At 35.9% G+C, this 23,906-nt stretch overlaps 1 protein-coding gene and 1 long non-coding RNA gene across 3 annotated transcripts; one reads left to right on the forward strand and one right to left on the reverse strand.

The window, feature by feature from the left end:
- Positions 1 to 13,232: 13,232 nt before the first annotated feature.
- On the reverse strand, positions 13,233 to 15,444 carry LOC137813763 (uncharacterized). Of its 2 annotated transcripts, none has more exons than XR_016520367.1 (2): positions 14,980 to 15,363; positions 13,233 to 14,361 (listed from the first exon to the last, which is right to left on the reverse strand). It is a non-coding gene; the product is annotated as an uncharacterized LOC137813763 (long non-coding RNA). The 2 variants fall into 2 exon arrangements; XR_011081505.2 differs by lacking the exon at positions 14,980 to 15,363 and adding an exon at positions 15,386 to 15,444 and having other exon boundaries at positions 13,287 to 14,361.
- Positions 15,445 to 19,885: 4,441 nt separating this feature from the next.
- LOC137813764 (uncharacterized) lies at positions 19,886 to 23,094 on the forward strand. Its single transcript, XM_068616183.2, has 3 exons — positions 19,886 to 20,150; positions 20,255 to 20,785; positions 22,737 to 23,094. Exons 1-3 carry the CDS (start codon positions 19,997 to 19,999, stop codon positions 23,066 to 23,068), a joined length of 1,017 nt encoding a protein of 338 aa, XP_068472284.1. The 5' UTR covers positions 19,886 to 19,996; the 3' UTR covers positions 23,069 to 23,094.
- Positions 23,095 to 23,906: the final 812 nt, after the last annotated feature.

The following is a 23,906-nucleotide window of genomic DNA, read 5'->3' on the forward strand; positions in this document are numbered from 1 at the left end:
AAGGCTGATGAGTGGTTCACAATGTGGGTGAATCTCTTTTGTACATCAGATATGGTTTCCCCTTTTAGCATCCTGGACATTTCATATTCCTGAATCAGAGAATGCTTCCTTGCTCTCTTCACATCAGTGGTGCCTTCATGGGTAACCTCAAGGATGTCCCACATCTCATTTGTTGAAACACATTGTGAGACTCTGAAAAACTCATCAGAATTTAGAGTAGAAGTGATGATGTTGTTAGCAATACAATCATATTGGTCTCTTTTACTTTCACTCTCAGTCCATTGGGACCAAGGTTTCTTAATTAAAGTATCATCTTTTTCAAATTTAGAAACAAAAGGGCCATTTACAATAACATCCCATTTATCAGGCCCATCAACCTTTCTTTCTTTCTTTTTTTTCTTTATTCTTATTTTTTTTATTTTCATAACAAGAAAAATACATCCTCTCTTTAGGTTTTATTCATCGTGCATCTCTCTATGATTCTCACTCATATTCTCATCTTTTTAATATTAGATTATACCTTGAAATAATTGGGAAGTTAAGAATATTACTACTTGAACAAGTTTAAGTTTTGAGTAAATGTCTTTGTATTTTGAAAATCTTTCAATTTTTGTTGTTGCTAATTTTCTTGCTCAACATTGATTTGGTAAGTTGATAAAAGTGATTTTATCTATTATACTTTAGCCTTTTGATCGAAGTTTGGTTGTTTTTGGTTATGTTGTCTTAGGTATCTATAAATTTGATGTTCTTCAATCCTTCTATAGCTTTTGCTTAAAGTGCAAGCCACATTTAGGCAAGGAAAACTATCATCGATAACTTATTTAAAATGAGTTAGACATAATAATTAAATTGAATATGGAAATTTGTTGTGTAGGCTTTAGACATTAGAAAGTTTATGATCATTTTGAGAATGTTTATGCAATCTCGTATGGTGATTGTTGGATTGCCAGATTGGTGGAATTAGCAGTGTATTTTAAATTGAGTTTTGATTATGGAGAAATTGAGTAAGCTTAGTTTTTATTAAAGTGAGATATGTACTAAATTTAGTTGATTGATCATTTGAGTTAAAGGGATTGAAAAAATGAGATTTGAGAAAAAAATGGTTGTATTTAAGCATTCTACACTTCTTAATATTATTTATTTCATAGAATAGGTTTTGCTGGAAGTTTGAAAGGATTGTGAGTTGTTGTCTAAGGTTTTTTTTTATTACATGTCCACGCAAGTGAGATATATTGCTCAAGCAAAAATGAGAAAGAGAGTTGGACCATTTGATGCATTATAATGCAACATCATAATACTGCTCTGTATCATTTGGACACCACTAGAGTGACAACAAAGATAATTGAAACTTGTCATTAATATCTTTCTTTAAATCTATAATATTTTATAAGAGATAATCCTCCCAAATATAATGGAAAGGTAAATTTAATTAAATTTGATTAATGGCTTACCAGTATCCGAGACCAAGAAATCGACCACTGCTAGCGGTCTCACGGTCTTTCGGTCAAAATGATTGTCACGTCAAAATTACAGGTTAAATAGACTAGTCTTGATTAAGAAGCACAAAACATAATTAAGGGATAATTGGGTATGTGCTAATCTTTGAAATAACGAAAGGCCTAATAGAAAAGTATAAATAAGAGAGGACTATAGTAACAAGTAATGGTTGTTTAAAATCTGAATTGAACCATTAAATATACCTCTTCTGACTTGAGCGTCGGAGTATCTTTGTAGGTACCCCACCCTCACGGACCTACAAGGAGGACAACAGGAATTGAAAAGAAGACGAAGCAAGCTTGATAAGGGATATTCAGTCTCAAATTGTAAGAACATTTTGACGTGCATCGTGGGACCGAAACAAAAACCTATCGAGAAATCGCATGGTAGCCACACGAAGCATGATGGGAAACGACAAGCAAAACGAGTAAGGGTTGTAAGTAAATCAAGTAGCTATGATGTTGGATATGAAGAGAGAGCTTGAAAACATGAAACGAAAGAACTCATAGTAGATAAAGGTCTTCAAAGCTAAGTACGAAACAATGAAGAGGAGGTTGGAGCTCGAGCACACACCGACAACCCAAGAAGGGTTAAGGAACCACGGGTATTCTAAAAATAGGATGCAAACGCGATTGGAAGGAGAAAACAGTTCACATCCCCACCTCACGGTGCACATGGCTTCCGGCAGAGCCGTATGATTGTCCTCACGCCAACACCGTAATCAATTATGGAGGTATCGCTACCTTATACGTGGCAAATCCCGATAATTGATAAATACGACGACAATGGTGACCCAGACGAACATGTTGACGCCTATGTAACCCATATTAGCCTGTATACGGCGGATGGCGCCTTACTTTGTTGCGTTTCTCCTACTTCACTAAAGAGGGTTTCTTTGAATTGGTTCACTCATCTACCACCCCTTATGGTCGACTCTTCGACACCCTAGTATCCAAGTTCTTGGCTCTATTCACCACGAGTAGAACCCAACCATCTAACTTCCATTTCCCTTGTTAACATTCGACAGGAGAAGTCCATAACGCTTTGATCATTTATGGAAAGATTCAGTAAGGTAGCTCTCAATATCCAAGACTTAAGTTCGGAAGTAGCTCTCCACCATCTCGTGACAACCCTTAAGCTAGGACCTTTCTCCGACAGCCTGTGTAAGAAACGGGTCGATAGCATGGATGAACTGAGACAATGGCCGCGAAGTTCATGCAGCTTTAAGAGCTTAGGGAATTCAAAACAAAGGTGACCTAGGACACTGAGAATCAAAGGGTAGAAAGAGAGCTACCACGGGCGATAACACCATCGAGAAGACCCAAGGAGTTTCTGAAGCTAATCAGATTCTCATACTACACTACACTGACCACTGAATGGTCAAGAGTCCTCGAGGAAGCCTTGAACACTTACCATTCAAAAGAACTCCCACACCACCTAACGCAGACCAAAGTTGGCATTGTCGGTACCATCAAATATAAGAGTTAGTGCAAGCTAGTCACTTGAGATGCTTTGAGAATAAAGAGAGGAGGGACGAAAGAAAGTGCGATAGAAGGGAACCAAGAACCAGTAGTAAAGACTATCAGTTGAGATCACGAACGCCAAAATGAATAGCTGACCGGGAAAGGGTAAAAAGTGGGCCTCCAAAAAGAGTTATACCATAGATGGTGGGTTCGCATGAGGAGGAGCCTCCTATTCGTCGCGAAAACACCATATGCGTAATCTCTCCTCCGTCAACTCTGTTGGGAGAAACAGACGAACCATGCCATCGATAACCTTCACGGACGAGGATTTTAGTGGGATAGACCCTGATCTTGACGATCCCATGGTAATCACGATGAAGACTTTGGTTGACCAAAGGAGTTTGGTGGACTTTCTATTTATGAAAACCTTCAAAAAGATGGGACTCTCCCCAGACGTAGTCATACCTTATGATGAGTATATCGTTGACTTTTCAGGGGAAAGGGTGGACACACGAGGATATGTGGACCTCTACACCAAGTTTGGAGATGACGTAAGGCAGAAAACTATTAAGATCAGATGCTTAATCGTTGATGTCGACACTTCTTACAACGTACTACTTGGAAGATCATCTTTAAACAGATTGGGAGCCATTCTAGCTAAAGATGGAGGTATTGCAAGGCTGAGAGTACACCATAAAACTGCAAGGGAATGTTATGCGACAACCTTAAGAATTTTACCGAGGTATGTCTTGCAGAAGAAGGAAGTGAATTCGATAACCAAAAACGAAAAATTTGATCCACGACCAAACGAAAAACTGAGAGTAGAACCAAAGGGTGAAACCACTCCTTTGTGGATTGGAAAATTTGAACAAAACAAGCGAATCTTAAAGGGTAAGATAAACAAAGAATCACAAAGGTATTGACCGACAACAAGGACCTATTCGCTTGGACAATAGTTGATATGTCGGGGATCGATCCACGAATAATGTTGCATAGATAGGCGATATGTCGCGATGGGAAACTAATAACACAAAAGAAGAGAGACTGGGGGAAGAGAGAAGGTTGGCTGCTGATACAATCCAAGCCAACAAGGAGATGACCAAGGACTCAAATTACCATTCACACTATGAGAAGTCATCTCAACTTTCAAGTGAAAACCCCACCAAGGATCTAGCATACCTCACTAGAAGGAGAAATGGGCTAAGACTAGAACATTAAATGTTCTTCCTTGTGGTCTTCTTAAGAATACAATAAGTTGTAAATAAATTAACAAAATAGGCTAGAATAGGTGTCTTTAGCATAAATTAGCTTCCTCCTTGTATTTTTCATATTGAATTTTATAAAAGAAGGAAAACTATGCACAAATTGTGTGAGACTTGGTTACTCTAAGCATTAGGTATTATCTTGAGTGAGTTGAGAACTCTCAAGTGGCGGCCCTCTACACTTATCTTGGAGGAATCATACTCCAAGTGGTGTGTCCCTTCTTAATTCACACCATAAGCTTTCTTCTTCCATCATTTTCCTTCAGTTCCATTACGCCACTTTATTCTTATATTCTATACTTGTTATCTATATTTGTGTACCTGGTCGTTTCAGCCGAGGCCATAACCACGACAATCGCACAAGGGACAAACGAACAAAAGCATGTGTACTTTGTCAGCCGAGTGTTGCAGGATCCGTAAACTCGATACCAAATGATTGAGAAGGTTGATTTGGTGCTGGTATATACAACTCGGAGGTTGTGACACTACTTCCAAAGCCACGAAATCATTATTAAAACTGACTATCGCATAAGCAAGGTCCTTTGAAAACCCAAACTAGCCAAGAGAATGATAGCATGCTCGGTCGAGTTGTCCGAGTTTTGAACCAAATATGAGCCTAAAGGACCTACCAAATCCTAATGCCTAACCGATTTCATATCCAAGCTTCAAGGCGAGTAGGTTGTCAACAAATGGTGGGTTTTATAAGTCTCATCTAATAAAATCGGAGGAGGCACAAGGATAGTCCTTGAAGGACCAGGAGACATCATAATAGAGCAATCCCTGAACTATAGTTTCAAAGCATCGAACAATCAGGCCGAGTATGAAGCCCTCTTAGTCGGTCTTCTCTTGGCGAAAGACATGGAAGCGTGAAAGTTGAAGTCCCGAAGTGACTCCCAGCTAACAGTCAACTAAGTCAACAAGGAGTACCAAATAAAGGATTCGCTTTTATTAAGTATTTCCACCGTGTGTCCGCTTTAATGGCCGATTTTGATGAAATAAATACGGAGAAAACTCGAACGAACATCCTTTCTAAGCTAGCCGGTGGAAAAGGCAAAGGAAGACTCAACACAGTCATTCAACAGAACTTGGTCGAACCAACGGTAAAGGTTGAAGAATGCTTGAACACTGAGTCAGTATCACTCAACTGGCTGACCACCACAAAAAAAGTAGTGGAAGACCGGGAAAGAAAGTCGACCCGTCATTACAACGGAAACTATCATAGTTCACCCTAATCGGTCAACATCTGTATGAAAGAGGTTTCTCCACCCCTCTTTTGAAGTGTCTGAAAAAAACTGAAGTCGAGTACATAATGAACGAACTGCACAACAGTGTGTGTGGAACACACTCGGAAGGAAGAAGCATGGCTAGCCGAGTCCGCTACTATATGCTGGAACTACGGGTTGACTATTTTAATTTTAGCAAAAAATGCAATAACTGTCAAGAAAATGGACCACTCATTCATCTCCTGGCATAGCAACTCCAAAGCATCAATTCACCTTGGCCTTTCGCAGTATGAGGGATGGATGTTGTCGACCCTTTTCCTCCCGCTACGAGACAAATGAAGTTCTTACTAGTAGCTGTGGACTATTTCACCAAGTGAATCCTTTGGAAGAATATTATTTGTCGATTTGGCATACCAAACACAATCATCACAGATAATGGACAAAAATTCACCGACAAAAAGTTAGGAAATTTCCTGACGAAGCTAACCATCAAGCATAAGGTAACGTCGGTCAAACATCCTCAATCGAACAGGCAAGCCGAAGCCGCCAAAAAAATCATTCTAAATGAGCTAAAGAAGAGATTGGGGACGACCAAGGGAAGATGGACTGAAGAGTTGGTGGTGGTTTTATGGGCATACAGGTGCACTCCTCACTCTTCAACTGACGAAACTCCATATAACTTAATGTACAAAACAAATGCAATGTTGCCGGTAAAAGTAGGCGAACCTACAATTCGTAAGCAATTGGTCGACTTCCTTCTAAATGAAGAATGCACACGAACGATACTCGACCTATTATAAGAGCTAAGAGACAAGGCGAATATAAGGGAGGAAGCGTGTAAAAGGAGAGCTTCCCGACGATACAACGCCAAAACCAAACCAATATCCTTCGTAGGAGGGAACTTAGTGTGGAGGATGAAGGGAGACGCCCAGAAGAACAAAATCAAAGGAAAGTTCGCATCCAAATGGGAAGGACCCTTCCGGGTAGTCGAGAGTCTAAACAATGGAGCATACCGGCTAGAGAAGATCGATGGACAACGCATCCCAAGAACATGGAACTCTAGCCATTTAAAATTTTATTTCAATTAAGATTTTACATGTCTACTCTTTCATACTATCGAATCTCTTGCCTACTAGAGAGGTTTTAACAAGGCACATCAATGAATGCATCTTTTCAGCACAAAAGTCTCCAAATCAAAAAACTTATCGGCCAAGGAAAAATTCGAAAAATGGATCCCTACCGATAAGGTTACTAAACAAGCAAGAATCCAAAAAATGGATCCCTTGTGAAAGAATGAATATCTACCGAATTGTCGAAATAAAAGGTCAAAGTAAAATAAACCACAAAAAACTAGCGACTCCGGAAAAAAACGTAAAAATACTGTAAATACGTTATAGGAAAACACGTATAGGAAATAAAACCAAGAACAATAAAGATAAACACCAAGTAAAATTATCATTAAAATGATGGTTACAAAGTCGACAATACAACAACAAAAATAAATAAAACAAAAAGCTGCCAAACAAAGTAGCAACCTCTTAAATGTTGATCAAGAGTGATCAAGAGCTTTGAAGAATCCAAATCTAAGGTGTTTGATGAAAGACTGGTGTTGTTGCTGTGTTTGGGTGGGATCTGGGTAGAATAAAGTGTGATCCACTCCCTTGTTGAATCTAAAACTAATGTGAATTAAAACCTTTTTGAAATTAAGTGTTTTTCCTACTAAGTGAAAAACAACATGTTGTTTTGTCGAATCAACCGGTTGTTTTATTCTTAGGAGCTTTTGAAAAAGGTTGAAACGTGTTTGGTTAGGTTTACTTAACTCTCAAACCAAAACAATCGGTTGTTTTGTGGTTTCAACCGATTGTTTCTTTAAAAATCCTATCAGAATTCAGTTTTGAATGGTGAATATGTTTTAAATGTTTTCTAACTAAATACGCTCCTTCATTAAATGCTTTGACCAATCTTTGGAACATATAAATGTTTTTTTATGTTTTCAAACAAGTAAGAGACAGTTTTAAGAAATTCAGTTTGACAAATTTGATTCTAAGATTTCAAGATTCTCATCAAGCTTTGGATTTTCAAGAGAGGGTGGAATAGGATTGCAATTGTATTCAATTCAGATTGTATTGTGATCAGGTGTAATCCTTTCAAAACCTTATGTATTTCTGGTGTTGTGTTGCCAAGGAGTATTGTGTGTTCTTGAGGGGTTCAAGATCAATACTCTTGGTGTGGTTTGCCAAAGGTAGTGTGTTTCTTGAAGGGTTCAAGGTCATTACTTTGGTGGTTTGTGTTTTGTAATCTGGTTTGATTGCTTAGTGGATTACCCAGTGGTTTCTGGGGACTGGATGTAGCTCTTGGCTTAAGAGTGAACATTGTTTGTGTGATTCTCTCTTACCCTAAACTCATTTTAAATTCTGTTTTAAGCTTAACTGATATAAACAACCGATTGTTTTTCTGTGTACTGCTGTATAACTGCTTGAGTTCTTGGCTAACTTGATTCCTGTTCTGGATTTATACAAAGAATTTCATTTAACCAGAAAAAGTTTTCAAAAACCTCTTTTAAACTATTCACCCCCCAACCCCCCCCCCCCCCCCCCCCTTGTTTAAGGCCATATATTATAACAATTCACATCAAGAGCTTGGTACGTGAAAAATATTCAAGTTTGATCCTAAAAATCTTTTTTCTATGGATGAGAAACTACCTTTTGGGGAGGGTGCCTCAATTAACAGGCCACCTTTGTTTTGTGGTTTGTACTATCAGTTTTGGAAGGTTAGAATGAAAATCTTTGTTGAATCTCTTGATAAAGGAATTTGGGATGCAATTGAAAATGACCCGTTTATTCCTAAATTTGAAAAGGATAATGCTTCTATTGAAAAACCTTAGTCCCAATGGACTGATGGTGAAAATAAAAAGGCCAAGTTTCATTGCATTGCCAAGAATATCATAACCTCTGCTTTGAACTCTGATGAATTTTTCAGGATCTCACAATGTGCATCTTCTAAAGAAATGTGGGATACTCTAGAGGTCACCCATGAAGGGACAAATGATGAGAAGAGAGCAAGGAAACATACTCTAATACAAGAGTATGAGATGTTTAGAATGCTCAAAGGAGAATCAATTGCTGAAGTACAAAAGAGATTCACTCACATTGTCAATCATCTAATGAGTCTTGGAAAAGTCTTTGACAAAGAGGAGTTAAACATCAAGATTCTAAAGTGTCTTGATAGATCTTGGCAATTAAAAGTTAATGCCATCTCTGAGTCTAAGGATTTGACATCCTTAACCACAACCTCCTTGTTTGGAAAGCTTAGAGAACATGAGTTGGAAATGAATATACTTAATGTTCAAGAAAGTGAAGACAAGCATGGAAGGAACATTGCCTTGAAAGCTGTCAAGCACAAGAATAAGCAAAACTCAAGTGATGAAAGTGAGGAAGAAACTCTTAGTTTGCTGTCCAAAAAGTTCAACAAATTCTTGAAGAGAAACTGCAACAAGGAATCCAACAAAGAAAGGTATGGAAACAAGAAAACTAGTGATTTCAATTCTAACAATTACACTTGCTTTGGTTGTGGAGAACAGTGGCATATAAAAGCTGATTGCCCAAATAAAGAAGGCAAGGAAAAGAAGTCAAACAATAAGGAAAAGAAGGGGAAATAAAAAAGAGCTTATATTGCTTGGGATGAAAATGAAGTCTCTTCATCAAGCTCCTTATAAAGTGAAGATGAAAAAGCCAATTTGTGTTTGATGGCTGAAGGAGATGATGATTCAAGCAGCTCAAGCAGTGTAAGTTCTTGTGCCTCCATAAATGCTGAAAACTATAGTCAATTGCTTCAAGCTTTTAAAGAAACTCATGAAGAAGCTAACCGATTGGCTCTCTTAAACAACTGATTGAAAGGGTTGAATAACTGGCTTGAAAATAGAGTCAAGGCACTTGAAGAAGAATTGGACAATTCAAAAACTGATTTTAAAAATCTTGAAATGCATTGCAAAAAATCTTCTTGCTTGTGTGACTCAAAAGCTTGTGAAAATTGTAAAACTCTTGAGAGTAAAGTCCACTATCTTGTAAGAACTGTGGATAAACTTTCAAAGGGTAAATCCAACTTTAAAACTATCTTGGCATCCCAAAAATGTGTTTTTGGAAAATCTGGTTTGGGGTTTAATCCTCAAAACAAGAAAAATGGGATTTCAAAGCCTTTTTCAAAAGTGCCAGAAAAACAACTGATTGAAAGATCAAAACAACCGATTGTTACATGTTTTTAATGCATGAAGTGAGGCCACTCAGTTAGATTCTGTAAAATTAGGAAATATTTTGTTCCTAAAGGTATTATGAGATGGATTCCCAAAGGTTATGAAGTTTCCAGTGATAAAGGTGAATCAAAAGGACCCACATTTGTAAGGGGACCAAATCTTGTTGCTTGAATTTGTTGTGTTGCAGGTATACTAAAAGAAGCATGGGCTCTTGAGTTATCAAATCAAGCTTTTGGAAGAAAAGGAATTTGTCTAGAGTTGAATTAAGGTTTTGTACTAGCTTAAGTCCTCTTGAAAGCCAAAAAAAGCTTTCTTGATCATGAATAATGACTCATTGAAGGGACTTCATGACAAAAGGATAAGACTTTCTTTGTCTTTGTTTTTCTGTTATTAATCCATGCTAAAATCTACATCTATGTGTGTTATATGTTTACAATTACATTTTGATTCTTATCTGTTTTTAAAATTCAAAACTTGTTGCTGTTTCAGAAAAACAACCGATTGTTTCCTCGAAACAACCAATTGTTTCTTCTCTGACAACACTGCATAAAATTGATTTAATTTCTTTATGCATTCTATCTTTTATAGATTTCTTTTTTAAAGGGATTATGAGTCAATAAAGCAGTCATGAGGTCTGATTGTTCAGGAGAAAGTTACTTCTTGTCATAAAAGGAATATATTCCATATCTTGGAAATTCAAGTGCCTGTATGACTAGTCAAATCCACATGTGTTGACCATGTGTTTTTCTGGTATGGGCCGACGTGGTTATTGTGCAAGCTTGACCAGATTCCTCTTCTTGAAGACTGGAACCCACTGCAACCAAAGGATCAAAGAGGATTTTTGTTTTGCTATAAAACCCTTTACAACTATTTTTTTACACAAAAATAACCCATTGGCATATCTCTTGCTGCATATAATATTTTCCTCTGTTTTTATGATTTCTCTCATTCTGGTTTCATGGATTCCACTCCTCCATCATAAAAAAGAATTAAAACCAGAGTTGAAAGATTAGGAGGGCATTTTGAAGGTTGGTTTTCAGGAGACAATGAACTGACTGAGAAATATCGCTTTGAAACAAGTAGAAAAGTGATAAACAACCCAAAAGTTGTCTCTTTTAGCTGGTTGAAGAGTCAAAAGCTAGATGATGCGAGAAAACTACTCAAAGAACAACTGCTAAAGAGGTTTTAAGAGATGAAAGGGAACATCTATCTGGATCTTATTCGGGTTTTCTACACCAATTTAAAGTTTGAAGGTAACAATCTTGTTTCTCATGTCAAGGGTGTGGATATGGAGATTACTCATGAGGTATGGGCTGCTGTGACTGGCTTAAAGTATGCTGGTTTGAGAATCAACAAAGGGAATATTGGTGTGGTGGAAAATTTCAACAAGATTCAATATTATTAAATTTGTTTGAAGAATCCTCGTGCACAAGTAAGAACTTGTTCTATTGGAGGGTTGAAGTTGAATGAAAGGTTGTTGGCTCTCATTGTCACTTGGATTCTAACACCAAGAGGGAGCAACCATTTTGTTCTCACTGAGGAAGATCTTGTCTACATATACTGCATTATGAGCAAAGTCAATATAAATTGGATTCATATCATAAAGGATCACATGCAGAAATCTATGAGGTTAAGTGACTATCATTATCCTCATGCTATCTTGATTTCTAAATTCTTAAACTATTTTGAACTGAATCTTGAGAATGAAACATCTTATTTGGTGAAATTAACACATGAAGTGAACAATGGTTCATTAACCAAGATGGGTTTTACCAAGGTTAATGGAAGATGGGTAAGTAAGGATGGTGAACATGGTGGTTCCTCAAGTGGTGCTCATGCTGAACATGATGAAGGATATCAAGAAGTTGTTGAAGGTGATGATGTTAATGTTCAAGATGAAGAACAACCTATTGCTGACTTAGGTACTAGAACAAGTGTTGGACATCAAGGAAATAGGATTCCCTCAATGTTTTCCTTTGAGAGATTCATGGTCAATAGGCTGGACAACTTTGCTGAAAATCAAAGAAATCTTCATGATCTTTGTGTTACAAATTTTCAGAACTTTGACAACAGATTTCAAAGCATGGACACACGTTTTCAGACCCTGGATGAATAGATTGAAGTTATTCAGAACCAACTTTTTGAGCTGCAGTATGGAAAAGATGATTGAAGTCAAGATTTGTTATTTTTTCTATGCTTGCCTTGCTTTATTTTGGACTATTATGTTTTTATCTCTTCCTAAAGTCTATTTATGAAGACAAATAGGGGGAGAATATGGTTAATGTGTTGTCTTAAAACTGTTATAACTCTGATTTAATGTTTTGCTGCATTCTGGTTTGTATGGTGCTGCAGTTTGGTATGTTTTAACTTAGTTGTTTGGCTAGTTTTTCTACTGTTATGGTTATGTAGAAAACTGGTTTATGTGCCATCATAACCTGCTATGAGAGATGCTCTGGATTGCATAGCTTTTTGTTTTGCAGGTGCTGTTTCATATTCAATCAAGATCAACACAAGCAACCAGGGATTTGTCTTCATAAAATAGGGGGAGATTGTTGATCAAGAGTGATCAAGTGCTTTGAAGAATCCAAATCCAATGTGTTTGATGAAAGACTGGTGTTGCTGTTGTGTTTGGGTGGGATCTGGGTAGAATAAAGTGTGATCCACTCCCTTGTTGAATCTAAAACTAATGTGAACTAAAACCTTTTTGAAATTAAGTGTTTTTCCAACTAAGTGAAAAACAACCTGTTGTTTTGTCGAATCAACCGGTTGTTTTACTCTTAGGAGCTTTTGAAAAAGGTTGAAAGGTGTTTGGTTTGGTTGACTTAACTGTCAAACCAAAACAATCGGTTGTTTCGTGGTTTCAACCGATTGTTTCTTTGAAAATCCTAACAGAATTCAGTTTTGAATGGTGAATCTGTTTTAAATGTTTTCTAACTTAATACGCTCCTTCATTAAATGCTTTGACCAATCTTTGGAACATATAAATGGTTTTTTTATGTTTTCAAACAAATAAGAGACAGTTTTAAGAAATTCAGTTTGACAAATTTGATTCTAAGATTTCAAGATTCACATCAAGCTTTGGATTTTCAAGAGAGAGTGAAATAGGATTGAAATTGTACTCAATTCAGATTGTACTGTGATCAGGTGTAATCCTTTCAAAACCTTCTATATTTCTGGAGTTGTGTTGCAAGGAGTATTGTGTGTTCTTGAGGGGTTCAAGATCAATACTCTTGGTGTGGTTTGCCAAAGGTAGTGTGTTTCTTGAAGGGTTCAAGGGCATTACTTTTGTGGTTTGTGTTTTGTAATCTGGTTTGATTGCTTAGTGGATTACCCAGTGGTTTCTGGGGACTGGATGTAGCTCTTGGCTTAAGAGTGAACCAGTATAAACTGTTTGTGTTATTCTCTCTTACCCTGAACTCATTTAAATTTTGTTTTAAGCTTAACTAATATAAAAAATCGATTGTTTCAAAGAAACAATCGATTGTTTTTCTATGTATTGCTATATAACTGCTTGAGTTCTTGGCTAACTTGATTCCTGTTCTGGATTTATACAAAGAATTTCATTAAACCAGAAAAAGTTTTCAAAAACCCCTTTTAAACAATTCACCCCCTCTTGTTTAATGCCATATATTCTAACATTAACCATCATCAAAAAGAGGTCGAGAAACAATCTCGACCTAAGGTAACAAGACTAAGCCTTCCCGACTACATTTTCAAGACTAGGGGTTGTCGGCTGAGCAGACTCTTTGCCACCATCATCCTCCGGTATGTCAATGACCAACATGAGCTCCCCTTATAGAAATCTTTTTTCATGTCAAACTTTCCTTTGTTAAGGGGGATGCCGTAGAAATGAGCCACTTGATCCAGGGCCTTATTGAAACCAAGCTCATGTTGATGGAGAACGAAGTCTTGGGTCCGATGAAAGTCCTCGCCCACTTTGTGCAAGGTCATCTGCAACCGCTCGGTATTGTCTTGTTCAGCGTAATAGGTCATGGTCATGTCGGTTAAACTTTGCTTTAAACTATCATTTTCGACCGACAGAACCTTCTCTTCCTCCTCGGCATTGAGGCAGCGAGTCAATAGCGCATCGTTATCCAATTTCAGTTGGGCCAATTTGGCGACCAAGTCTTTGTTTTGGCCAATCAAAGCACTGTTGGAATCTAGAGCATACTGGAGAGAGGAGGTAGACTTGGATAATTGAGTCTTAAAGCCTTCTATGTCAGCCCCACCCTTCTCTTTAAGTACGGTGTCCATCCGCTTGCCCAGGAGGACGACCCGAGTGCTCAACTCTAAAAATGACTCGGCTAACTCAGAAGTTGTGGTTGACATGACACTCCCTCTCTACCGATCCTAATGGGATTGAAACCTTCTCGCCGAGATGCATATCTATACCCAAGAATTCCCGTGATGAACTTGACCTAGTTTCTTATGAGATTTTCTAAAAGATGACCTATCTGAGTGGTGTCGAGACGACTTCTTATGATCCCAACAAGCTTTCTTTGAACTCAGATTAATGGGAGGCAAAGTCTCACTAGCCCGAACCGTTCGCAGTGGTTCTACGGCCTCGACCTGAACAGGCGGAGCCTTTCCAGGCACCACCTGCCTCTGTTTTAGTAACTTTTTATAAAAAAAATTCCCTTCTTTCGAATTCACGGAGTCCATGATAGCTGCAAAAGGAAAAAGTCAAACAAACATAAAAAAAGACGAAAGTGCATATAAAAACGAAAGCTCACCCTCAGTGTCACGAAGCCGAGTTGGTGACAAGAAAACCCACAACAGATGCCAAGTAGGGATTTTTAGGGGAAGCTTGTCTAAAACGAACAAAGTTGCCAAAACTTCTCGGGTTAGTGAAGACCTTGGCCATACACGAAAGCGTGTTGGTTCAGGAGTCCAATAGAAGGGAAACCAAGGAGTGTCACCATCATAAAAAAGTGACGACCCTCCTCCCCGACCACAACTTTAAAGAAATTCCCCTTAAAGTTCTTATACCAAGAAGTGAAAGGGACCAACAAGCACGACCTCAGTTGACTTATCAAGGACAACCACCCTACTCAGTTACCCAGGTAATTTGTTAAAAAACTGGGGTGTCGGCCTTAAACATAGCGACAAACACACGAGCCGAAAATCTTGGATATATGCCGAGCTATTTGGGTGAAGTAGTGATGGAGCTACGTTCAAGGCCCACAACACACCAATGATGAATTCATTGAAAGGAAAACGAACATGATCATCTGTTATTAATCACAAGTAAAAGAAAAAATAATCACCCAACATAGGATCTCTACCTAAACATACAACGTCGGATGGCAAGCACCTTCAGAGGGAAATGACCTCGTCGAGTGCTTCCAGATCCAACATATCTATACTAGCGCTAAAAGGATTTTGCGAAGCAGTGGTGCCAAACCGAGAAGAATGTTCTTGAACTCTGGAGTCAACCCACTCGAACCCGGTAGCCCGAATTGGAAGGGCGTCCAGCTCAACAGCACTAACTACGGGATCAACCGAAAGACAAACGTCTCCGGCAACCCCACCCACGTTAGCTTGACCACTAACATGGTAAGATTCTGAGGAACTTTTGGAATTGGCTGAAGCGGTCTCAAAGAGATGCACGACCTCACAAGGCAATACACAGCCAACAAACTTAGACACTTTCAAGGTAGAGCTATCAGAGAAAGAAAAAGACATGCTTACCTCGACTTTTAGCTTGGTGGGTAATCAGAGAAAGAAAGAGGTGAAAGAAGGAAAATGAGTAAATGAGGGGACCACTACCACACTATTTTATAGCATCAGAAAAAGGAGGGGAAATGAAACGGTTCAGAAATCTTGAGTGTTGGATCAAGTGAGAAGGAGTGGCCCAGATCACCCGACTGTTCATGAACTGACATGACACGACATTTCCACGTTAATCATGAACAACAACCAAGGTAAGGCACTCCTCCCTCGCGGGTATGCGACAAAGCATGATGAACGAAACAAAACAATCAGCATTATGTATCTGAAACAACAAGTAAGTAAAATAGACTAAGACTTTTTGTTTTACTTCAAAAAAACTCAAGCCTGAGGGGCATGTGTCCTACCAGTATCTGAGAGGCTGAGAAACCGGCCACCGCTGGCAGCCTCACAATTTTCCAGTCAAAATGAATACCACGCCAAAATTACATGTTAAATAGACTAATCTTGATTAAGAAGCACAAAACATAATTAAGGGACAATTGGGCTTGTGCTAATCCTTGCAACAACGAAAGACCCAATAGAAAAGTATAAATAAAAGAGCACCCCTATGGTAAAAGGTAATGGTTGTTTAAACACTGAAACTGAACAATTAAATATACCTCGTCTGACTTGAGCGTCGGAGTATCTTTGTAGGTACCTCACTCTCATGAACCTAGAAGGAGGACAACCGAAACTGAAGAGAAGACGAAGCAAGCTTGATAGGGGATATTCAGTCTCAAATTGTAAGAACATGGATGATAACTATTGAGAAAATATTTGAAATCAAACAATATTTTTTAAGAGAATAAATTTGATATATATATATATATGAAATTTGCAATTGAGAGAAACCCATGATGAAAAACAACTAGTGTACCTATATTATAACATATAAGTTTTTATTAAGAAGTAGACTTTAAAGTCTAATTCAATCTTAGAAAACTTATATCGAGACCTACCAACTTGTTTGTGATACTAGTGGATAAATTTTATAGATAGTTTGATAGCAATCTAATAGTGGATAAACTCTTGTTAGAATAGACTTTAAATAATTCTTATAAGAATAAGACTTTAAACGTAATTTAACTATATAAAATTGACTCATAAAATGAAGCTTGCATTTACTTATATACTAAAAAATGTCTTTATTTATAATCGATATAAGATCTTTAATAATTTTATTAAAATAAAACTCTCATAAAGACCTGCAAAGTATTTCAATGAAAGAAAAGCAAGGAAAAAAAATGTTTTCCCCACAAATCAATTATAAAAATAAAAATCAAATAGCTTTTATTGCCACTCTATTTTCTTTCTCTCTTTTTTTCTCTCCATACTAAATACTGAACCTTAGTATAACACACCTGCACATACATTGTTGATAATTCTATGCATTTTTCGTTTTTTTGTTTTTTAATATTGGGAAGCTGCTATATTTTAGAAGTCTGGTCAAATGCCTTAAATTGCGGCGGCTATTAACTATTTTCTCTCAACTCTTTCATCGTTGAAAGGAATTAGGTCAAACATATTTACTGCACCTAATTCAAAGTAACTTCTACAACCTGAAGAAATTAATATTTGGATTTTTTTTTTTACAGAAAGAGACAAATCTAGTTACGTGAAATGTAAAAAAAGTAGATTTAAACCTATGAAAAAGCTAAAAGATAAAAACAGCAATTAGTTCCAATAGTCATAATAATCAATGGAGTGCTTTGATGTTTGCGCACACAAAGGTTATTACAACCACTGCTTTCTGGATCAAATTAAGTTCACTATTAAAAAATTATTAGTTAGACATTAAGATGTAAAATTTGAAAAAAGTGAGATAGTTTCTAAAAAGAATTTATACTTTTTGAAAAATATAAAAATGTCTATTTTTTTTTCAGAGTTGTTTTCATTATAACTTAACTCTTTCTTTGAAAGTAGAGCATGACAATCTATTTAGTAGAGACACTGAGATCAATTCTACATAGGACACAAATATGAAAATATGTATAATCTTTAAAACTTAAGATATAAGAACACAAATTTATATATTATATAATTATAAATTATATAAATTGACAATAAAAATAAAAATTTATGTGTACAAGTATATCTTTCAATTTTTCTTAAACAGAAAGATATTTTTTATTGCTGATTCAAAAAGATTTGTTACTTATTTTTATAATCATAATAAATATTTATACAATATATTTAAATTTTTAGAAAATTAATATATTTTTTATTTTTAAAATTGTGTTAGAACCATGTTAAAATTATTAAAATTCAGCAAATATTTTTTGGATTGAACACTTCACCCATACATATCATACGAGTATCATATAAGTGTCGATGTACAATACGTATGTTCGACATAGACACGTGAGGAGGAGTTAATGAGTTTCATATATTAAAATGAATCTTTAAACCTGTTTGTTTCTCTCTTGTCTTTTTTTCGGAAAACAAATGTTACTGAAATTTGGGCTTATAATTGGGTATAAAATAACACAACCCTTCGTCTGCAACAGAATTCCAGGGTTATTTTTAATCAGAGAAATTCCATTCACCAACTTGACATCGATAATGACTGTACTTTTTTTTACTTTATCTTTTTTATTTAAAATCGATGACTTTAGATTTAAGCTATGAATGGTAATCATGGAATAAGCCAAAAGCAATGGGAATCCATTGATTATATTTTATATGCATGCTACAGTAAAAGACATGTATTAGTTTTGTTAAAATTAATAATGTCAAATAATCTATAATATGGTAATTATCATGATATAGTGATTAACTTGCTTATATTAATTATTAACCTGATTATGTAAATTTAAGATAATGATTTTATTAATTATTAACTTGAGAGAGAGAGTGAGAGGAGGATCAACCTTTATGTAAAACTGAAATGAGTTTTTATCTCTTCTTCTTTGTAAGTGCTGAAAAATTTGTAGTGAAAAATGAGTTTTTATTGTTTTTGAAATATTTCTATGTTCTGATGAAATATTTTCCACAATAGTTTTATAAAAGTAGAGATGAAGGGTAGTACATGGAAGTGTTAAAGCTTTAATAAAATTAGGTATCCCTTACCTTGTAAGTCAGATGACCTAATAAATAGTGCAGAGGTTGATGAGTTAGGAAATAGTGTATTCCCTTTGTCATAAATTAAGTTGGTCAGATAACCTAATCATGTAGTGGAACTATTGATATCTGAGGTAGCATGACTTAGCTGTAAAAACAGGTATCAAGTTATTCATTATCAAAAGTGATTAATAATAAATAAATCTCATTGTACTTTCATCTTAAATGTACAAACAAATAATTCATGCTAATTAAATTAAAGTTAGTTTCTAACAATCAATTGGACTACTAAAAATCAATAATTGATTTTAACTACTCTTCCTTGAAGCTGGATATCTAGAATAAAATAGTTACTAACATAAAATCTATTAAATGAAGATACTATAGAAATTATCTAAATAAGACCATTTTTCTTTGTGAGATTTTTTTTTTCACATTATTTCCACTTTTATCTAGTATTTTTTTTTTTATTTCCCTATCTAACAAAGAAATAAATAAATAAATAAATATAAAAAATAAAAACAACAACAATAAAAATAAAAACTAAAACAGAAATAAATTTTTTTAATTTTTTTTGAAACTATGCTAGATAGGAAAATAAAAAAAATGATGCTAGATAGAGAAATAAAAACAAAAGAGTGTTAGATGAGAAAATAAAAGTAAAAATAGTTCTATATGAAGAAAAATCTCTTTGTTTGTTTATATTCTGTTATCCTAATTAGAATACATTTATTAGAGGAGAATGAAATTATTTGATGGTTTTCAATTAATCTTGTAAAAGGAAAATCTGATTTAGCAATTTTAGTAAAATATATAGCCTCTAATTACAAATATTGGATACAAAGCAAAAAAAAATAAAAAATAGAAATGGTGTGTAATAGGAAGGATAATTGAAGTTCAGTTGAAAGTAGAATGAGTTGAAAATTAAAAGTAGAGTAGAGAGGGTTTAGATAATGATTTGCAGGTTTAACTAGTTTTTGGGTTTTATAATTGAAAGGAGGTTAGAAGTAGGGTTCCTCCTTTGTTCATAATGAGTGTCATGCAAAATTGGATGCCCAAACCATGACCAATTGACCACTTGTGCATCATTTTATTTTCCTTTTAACCACTCTTTTCATCTCTTTGGGGGTGCCACTCATTCACATCCCGTGCAACAAACCTCACACTCCCTCATTTTACTCAACTACCACACCACCTATTTCTCTCACATTCAATCACTAAAACTATTTTTAATCACATGCACAAATACTTAACTTAATCTCATGGAAAATAGAAAGGAGACACGTAATTATCACTAAATTAATTATCATCCCACAGATAAAAAAGAAAAAGAAAAAAGAAAAATAAAGACAGTAACGAAAAGAGAAAAAGTAACCGAAACATGATAATTAACATTCCACGTGCAATTTGCTTTAGTTTACGTTGTTTTTGTGATAACCGTTGCTCTTTCACACAAACACAGGGGTAGGCGAGTCAAACGAGGAAAAGAAAGAGTAAGTGTGTGTGTGTGTGTGAAAGAGAGAGAGAGTAATGAAGCGACAAAGCAGCGCGGTGTCGCCGTCGTCGTCGCGGCGAGAAACTCCGCCGGAGAAGCTTCACGCGAAAACAATCGGCTGCATGTCCGGCATTCTCCACTTCATCTCCAATTCCAATGCTCGTCGCTCTCGTCGCTTCCTCACATTTGGTGCGTTTCGTTTCGCATTTCTTCGGGCCCACACCATATCTGTTTCGTTCCTTTCTCGGAAAATTTTAGTCACACAATATTCTTTTCTTTTGTCCTTTTCTCAGGAAAGAGGCAGATTAATAAGAATTCCGTTCGCGCAGCCGCCGAAAATTCGCCTCCGGAAAATGCGAAGGACGCCACCAGCCACCGGAAGCTGTCGAGCGAAGTTCCGAGGAGCCCGACGTTGCCGGCTGAGATTCGCCGCACCAATGTGAAGCCGCCTCCGGTGGAGAACCGGCGCGAGGGGCCGGCGCTTGTAGCGAGGCTCATGGGATTAGAGGCGCCTCCGGCGCCGCAGGATTCGGTGGTGGAGAAGAGGCAGAAACTTCTCGGCGCGTTGCAGAGATGCGACGAGGATCTCAAAGCGCTGAAGAAGATAATCGAGGCCGTGCGTTTGACAGATCCTCCTCCGCAGTCACCGTCGCCGGCGGTGGCTTCCATTGGCTTGGAAGATAAGTTGAGAACGGTTTCGGAGGTGAAGTGTTCAGTGATTAACGGGGAGCAACAGCAACAGCAACCGAGTCCCGTGTCCGTGCTCGACGAGTTCACTCGTTCTCCACTCAGTCCTAGTTGCCCCTCGGGACGGCATTCATTTGGTAAGCCTCTTACTAACCTTAGTATCCATTCCCACGGTGTTTTTTCATCATTTTAAATTTAAATTAAATTATTTTTAATTTTAATTATAGGTTAACGTGACCAACGAAAAATCTACTATAATTCTCTTTATCTGTAATTACTCTTTTATAAGATATGCTTATAATAAATACTTCTGCATGGAGTCAAGAAGTGTAATTAGCTTCGTTCATTTAAAACCTGTTATACTACCAATTTTTTTTAGTACGGGGTTGGTTTTACAAATGTTCACTTGGTTCTATATGAATAAATTTATTTTAGTTCAATAATTGATTTTGAACTTTTACGTTAACTAAATATTGTTCTGAAAATGTACTGATTTTGTAGAATAAATACATCTAAACATAAATCACATTTCTTTAAAAATAATTTTACCGAAATTCTTCCACAAAACACTGTTAGCAAATTAGTTTTAGTTTTAGTTTTAGATAATACTCAATGATCATCTTATCGGGGTAGATATGCGTTGTAAAGAAGAAGAGGAGGAGGAGAAAGAGAAAGTGATGAGTCTATAATCCTGAGAAAAATGATTCTATAATTTAGTTTCAACTCATGTGGCTTAAATATTCCTTGTTACTATTTCGTACTCCATGTTTTTATATGCATAGGTTTTTCAGGAGAAGAAATAGGATTTAGGTCATTAGATGAGCTGATTACCTCTTTTGGTCTCTTTTATCTTGTCTTCTGCACATGTTTAAAGTTGATATGTAAATTTTCAAAAGTGTTTTCTTTTCTCCCTTATTAGGTATGAAATGACTAAAGTGAAAAAGGAATTGGCACAGGCTACTTAAACTTAGTTGTTATATCTAGATTAATAGCAAAATTGTTTCCCTTTAAATTTTGGGATTAGTTGTAAGATTATGCTAAGTCAAAAAGTGAAGTTATTTAATTATTATTATTATTAAAATCAATATATAAGTGGCATGTGCCATAATAATGCCAATTCCAAACATCTTAGTTGTCATTTTGTGAAAGCACATCCACAATCCCTAAGCCGGAGGAAAGAAGCATAGTTTGTAATTAACTTGGATGGTGTTAAAGTGGTTATTACTGCTTAGCCTTGAAGAGGAGAGACAATGATGTTTGATGAAAAGCACACTGCTGCTGCCCATGATTTTTAGGATTCCATGTTTCGAAATCATAACTTGTTTGTAAACCACACCATCATGACCATCATAGTGGGAGACAAATTAATTCCCTCTTACCACTGCAATCATCTTGCACCCAATTTAACATAAAGTGATCCACAGTTCTGTTAAAATGAAACCACTGAATAATTCCTCTTTTCCAAATGTTCCTGCCATGTACGTTTCACCACAGATGAAAATACTTCATGTCCTCTACCCAGCAATTACTATTTGTTTTTAGCTAGAAACCAAAATTAAAGAATCCCATAGGTTGGTTTTGTGTTTTCTGGTTCCAAAATACCAAAAGACTAATAAAATGTGGTACTTTGGTAGATGGATGTTGGACCACAATTGATATACTCACTCTAAAGACTGTGCCTCATGAATTGAGGCAGTCAAAAAGATGTTCAAAAGAAAAAGGAGGGTGGAGAGAGAAAAGAGTGCACCCACCTTTGGAGCTTTACCTGCCACGCAGAGACTCACTTTTTAGGTGATTTGTTAATTTATAGCCCCACCCAAACCATCCTCTCCATGCGGGTGATGGCTTGAGGATATTGTTGTGGACATGTTCAACTTTCAAATTATTTATTTTTCAAATAATGCACATACACAGTATTAACCAAAGTGCAGAAAGTCTCTAATAACTCAACATGGTCAGTTTATCCAATTCTTACAAGATTAAAACATTGAGTATTAACTATTATTATTATGTATGGAATCAGTTCTGTATCTGTAATATAATAAAACATGATATGATTAACGATGATGATGACATTTTTGTGTGCAGCACGAATACAACAACAAAAACAACAGTTGCTGAAGAAGCCAGGAGAAGAAGAAATCAGCAGCATTTACATGTACGAGAGAATGGCATGCGAGTCATTGAACAAGAAAGTGAACGACGAAGACCATTTGGTCATGTGGAGTAGCAAAGCCATGATAAAAAGTGTTGATGAAGTGTGCAGGGACATTGAATGGGGAGAAAAACGAGAGCTTGGAAGAATTGGGTTGGCTTTGCAAGATTATATCTGCAAGGATTTGATTGAAGAAATTGTTAGAGATTTAGGATGCTTCTACACTCTGCCTTTTGAGGCCTGTAAGAGAAGACTCTGCTTCTAAACTATATATCATGCTCATAATTATCACTTCTTTTGCTTCTTCTTCTTCTTCTTTCCCTCCTTTTTCTTAATCGCTTTTCTCTGTTAAACATAAACTTACATGGCTTTACAGATTACAATTTAACTTAATTACCAGGTTACTCCTACCCATAATTACCAATTTACTTGTTTATAAAAACGCTAATTTAATGTTAATTCACATTATAACTTCTCAAAACGTAATTTTAACATGAGATAGTCATATATGTTCTTCGTTGATTCTAATTAGTTAAACCAATATAACGTGGATAATTTTCTTATAATACTTTTCAGGAACGTAAATACTAAATACTATTATTAAAATATGAAGCACTTTAAAATTTGTATAAAAGTAATTAAATAAGAAAATCAAGTGCACGGTATTAGATAATAAGAAATACAAACTTTTTAATCACATTTTTCTTTTGGAACAGAGATGTTTTAAGAGAATAAATAATATATTTCATTTTAATATAATAAAAGAAATAATAATTTTAAAATATTTTTTTTAACTTGATTAGTGTTGTTTGAATTCGTTCAAGATGAAACTATGTTTGTTCTTTAGTAATTGTGAAGTGTATTTATTAAAGAAAAATTAATAAATAAATATTAATATACAATTAATCTTAAAAGCAAGAAGACATTCTCATTTTTTTTTAAACTCAAACTTTAAAATATTTTTCATGTGTGCCAGTTTGAAATCTCTATCTATACTTATTAAATGATTTAAATGATTTTTAATTAATTTACGAGATAAAGTGAAATTTGACATAATGCTTTATGTTAGATGAAGCATATGCACCCCTTATCTGATCAACAAA

This window comes from Phaseolus vulgaris, chromosome 1 (genome assembly GCF_051622355.1).
Source record: "Phaseolus vulgaris cultivar YP4 chromosome 1, ASM5162235v1, whole genome shotgun sequence".
Lineage (NCBI taxonomy): Eukaryota > Viridiplantae > Streptophyta > Magnoliopsida > Fabales > Fabaceae > Phaseolus > Phaseolus vulgaris.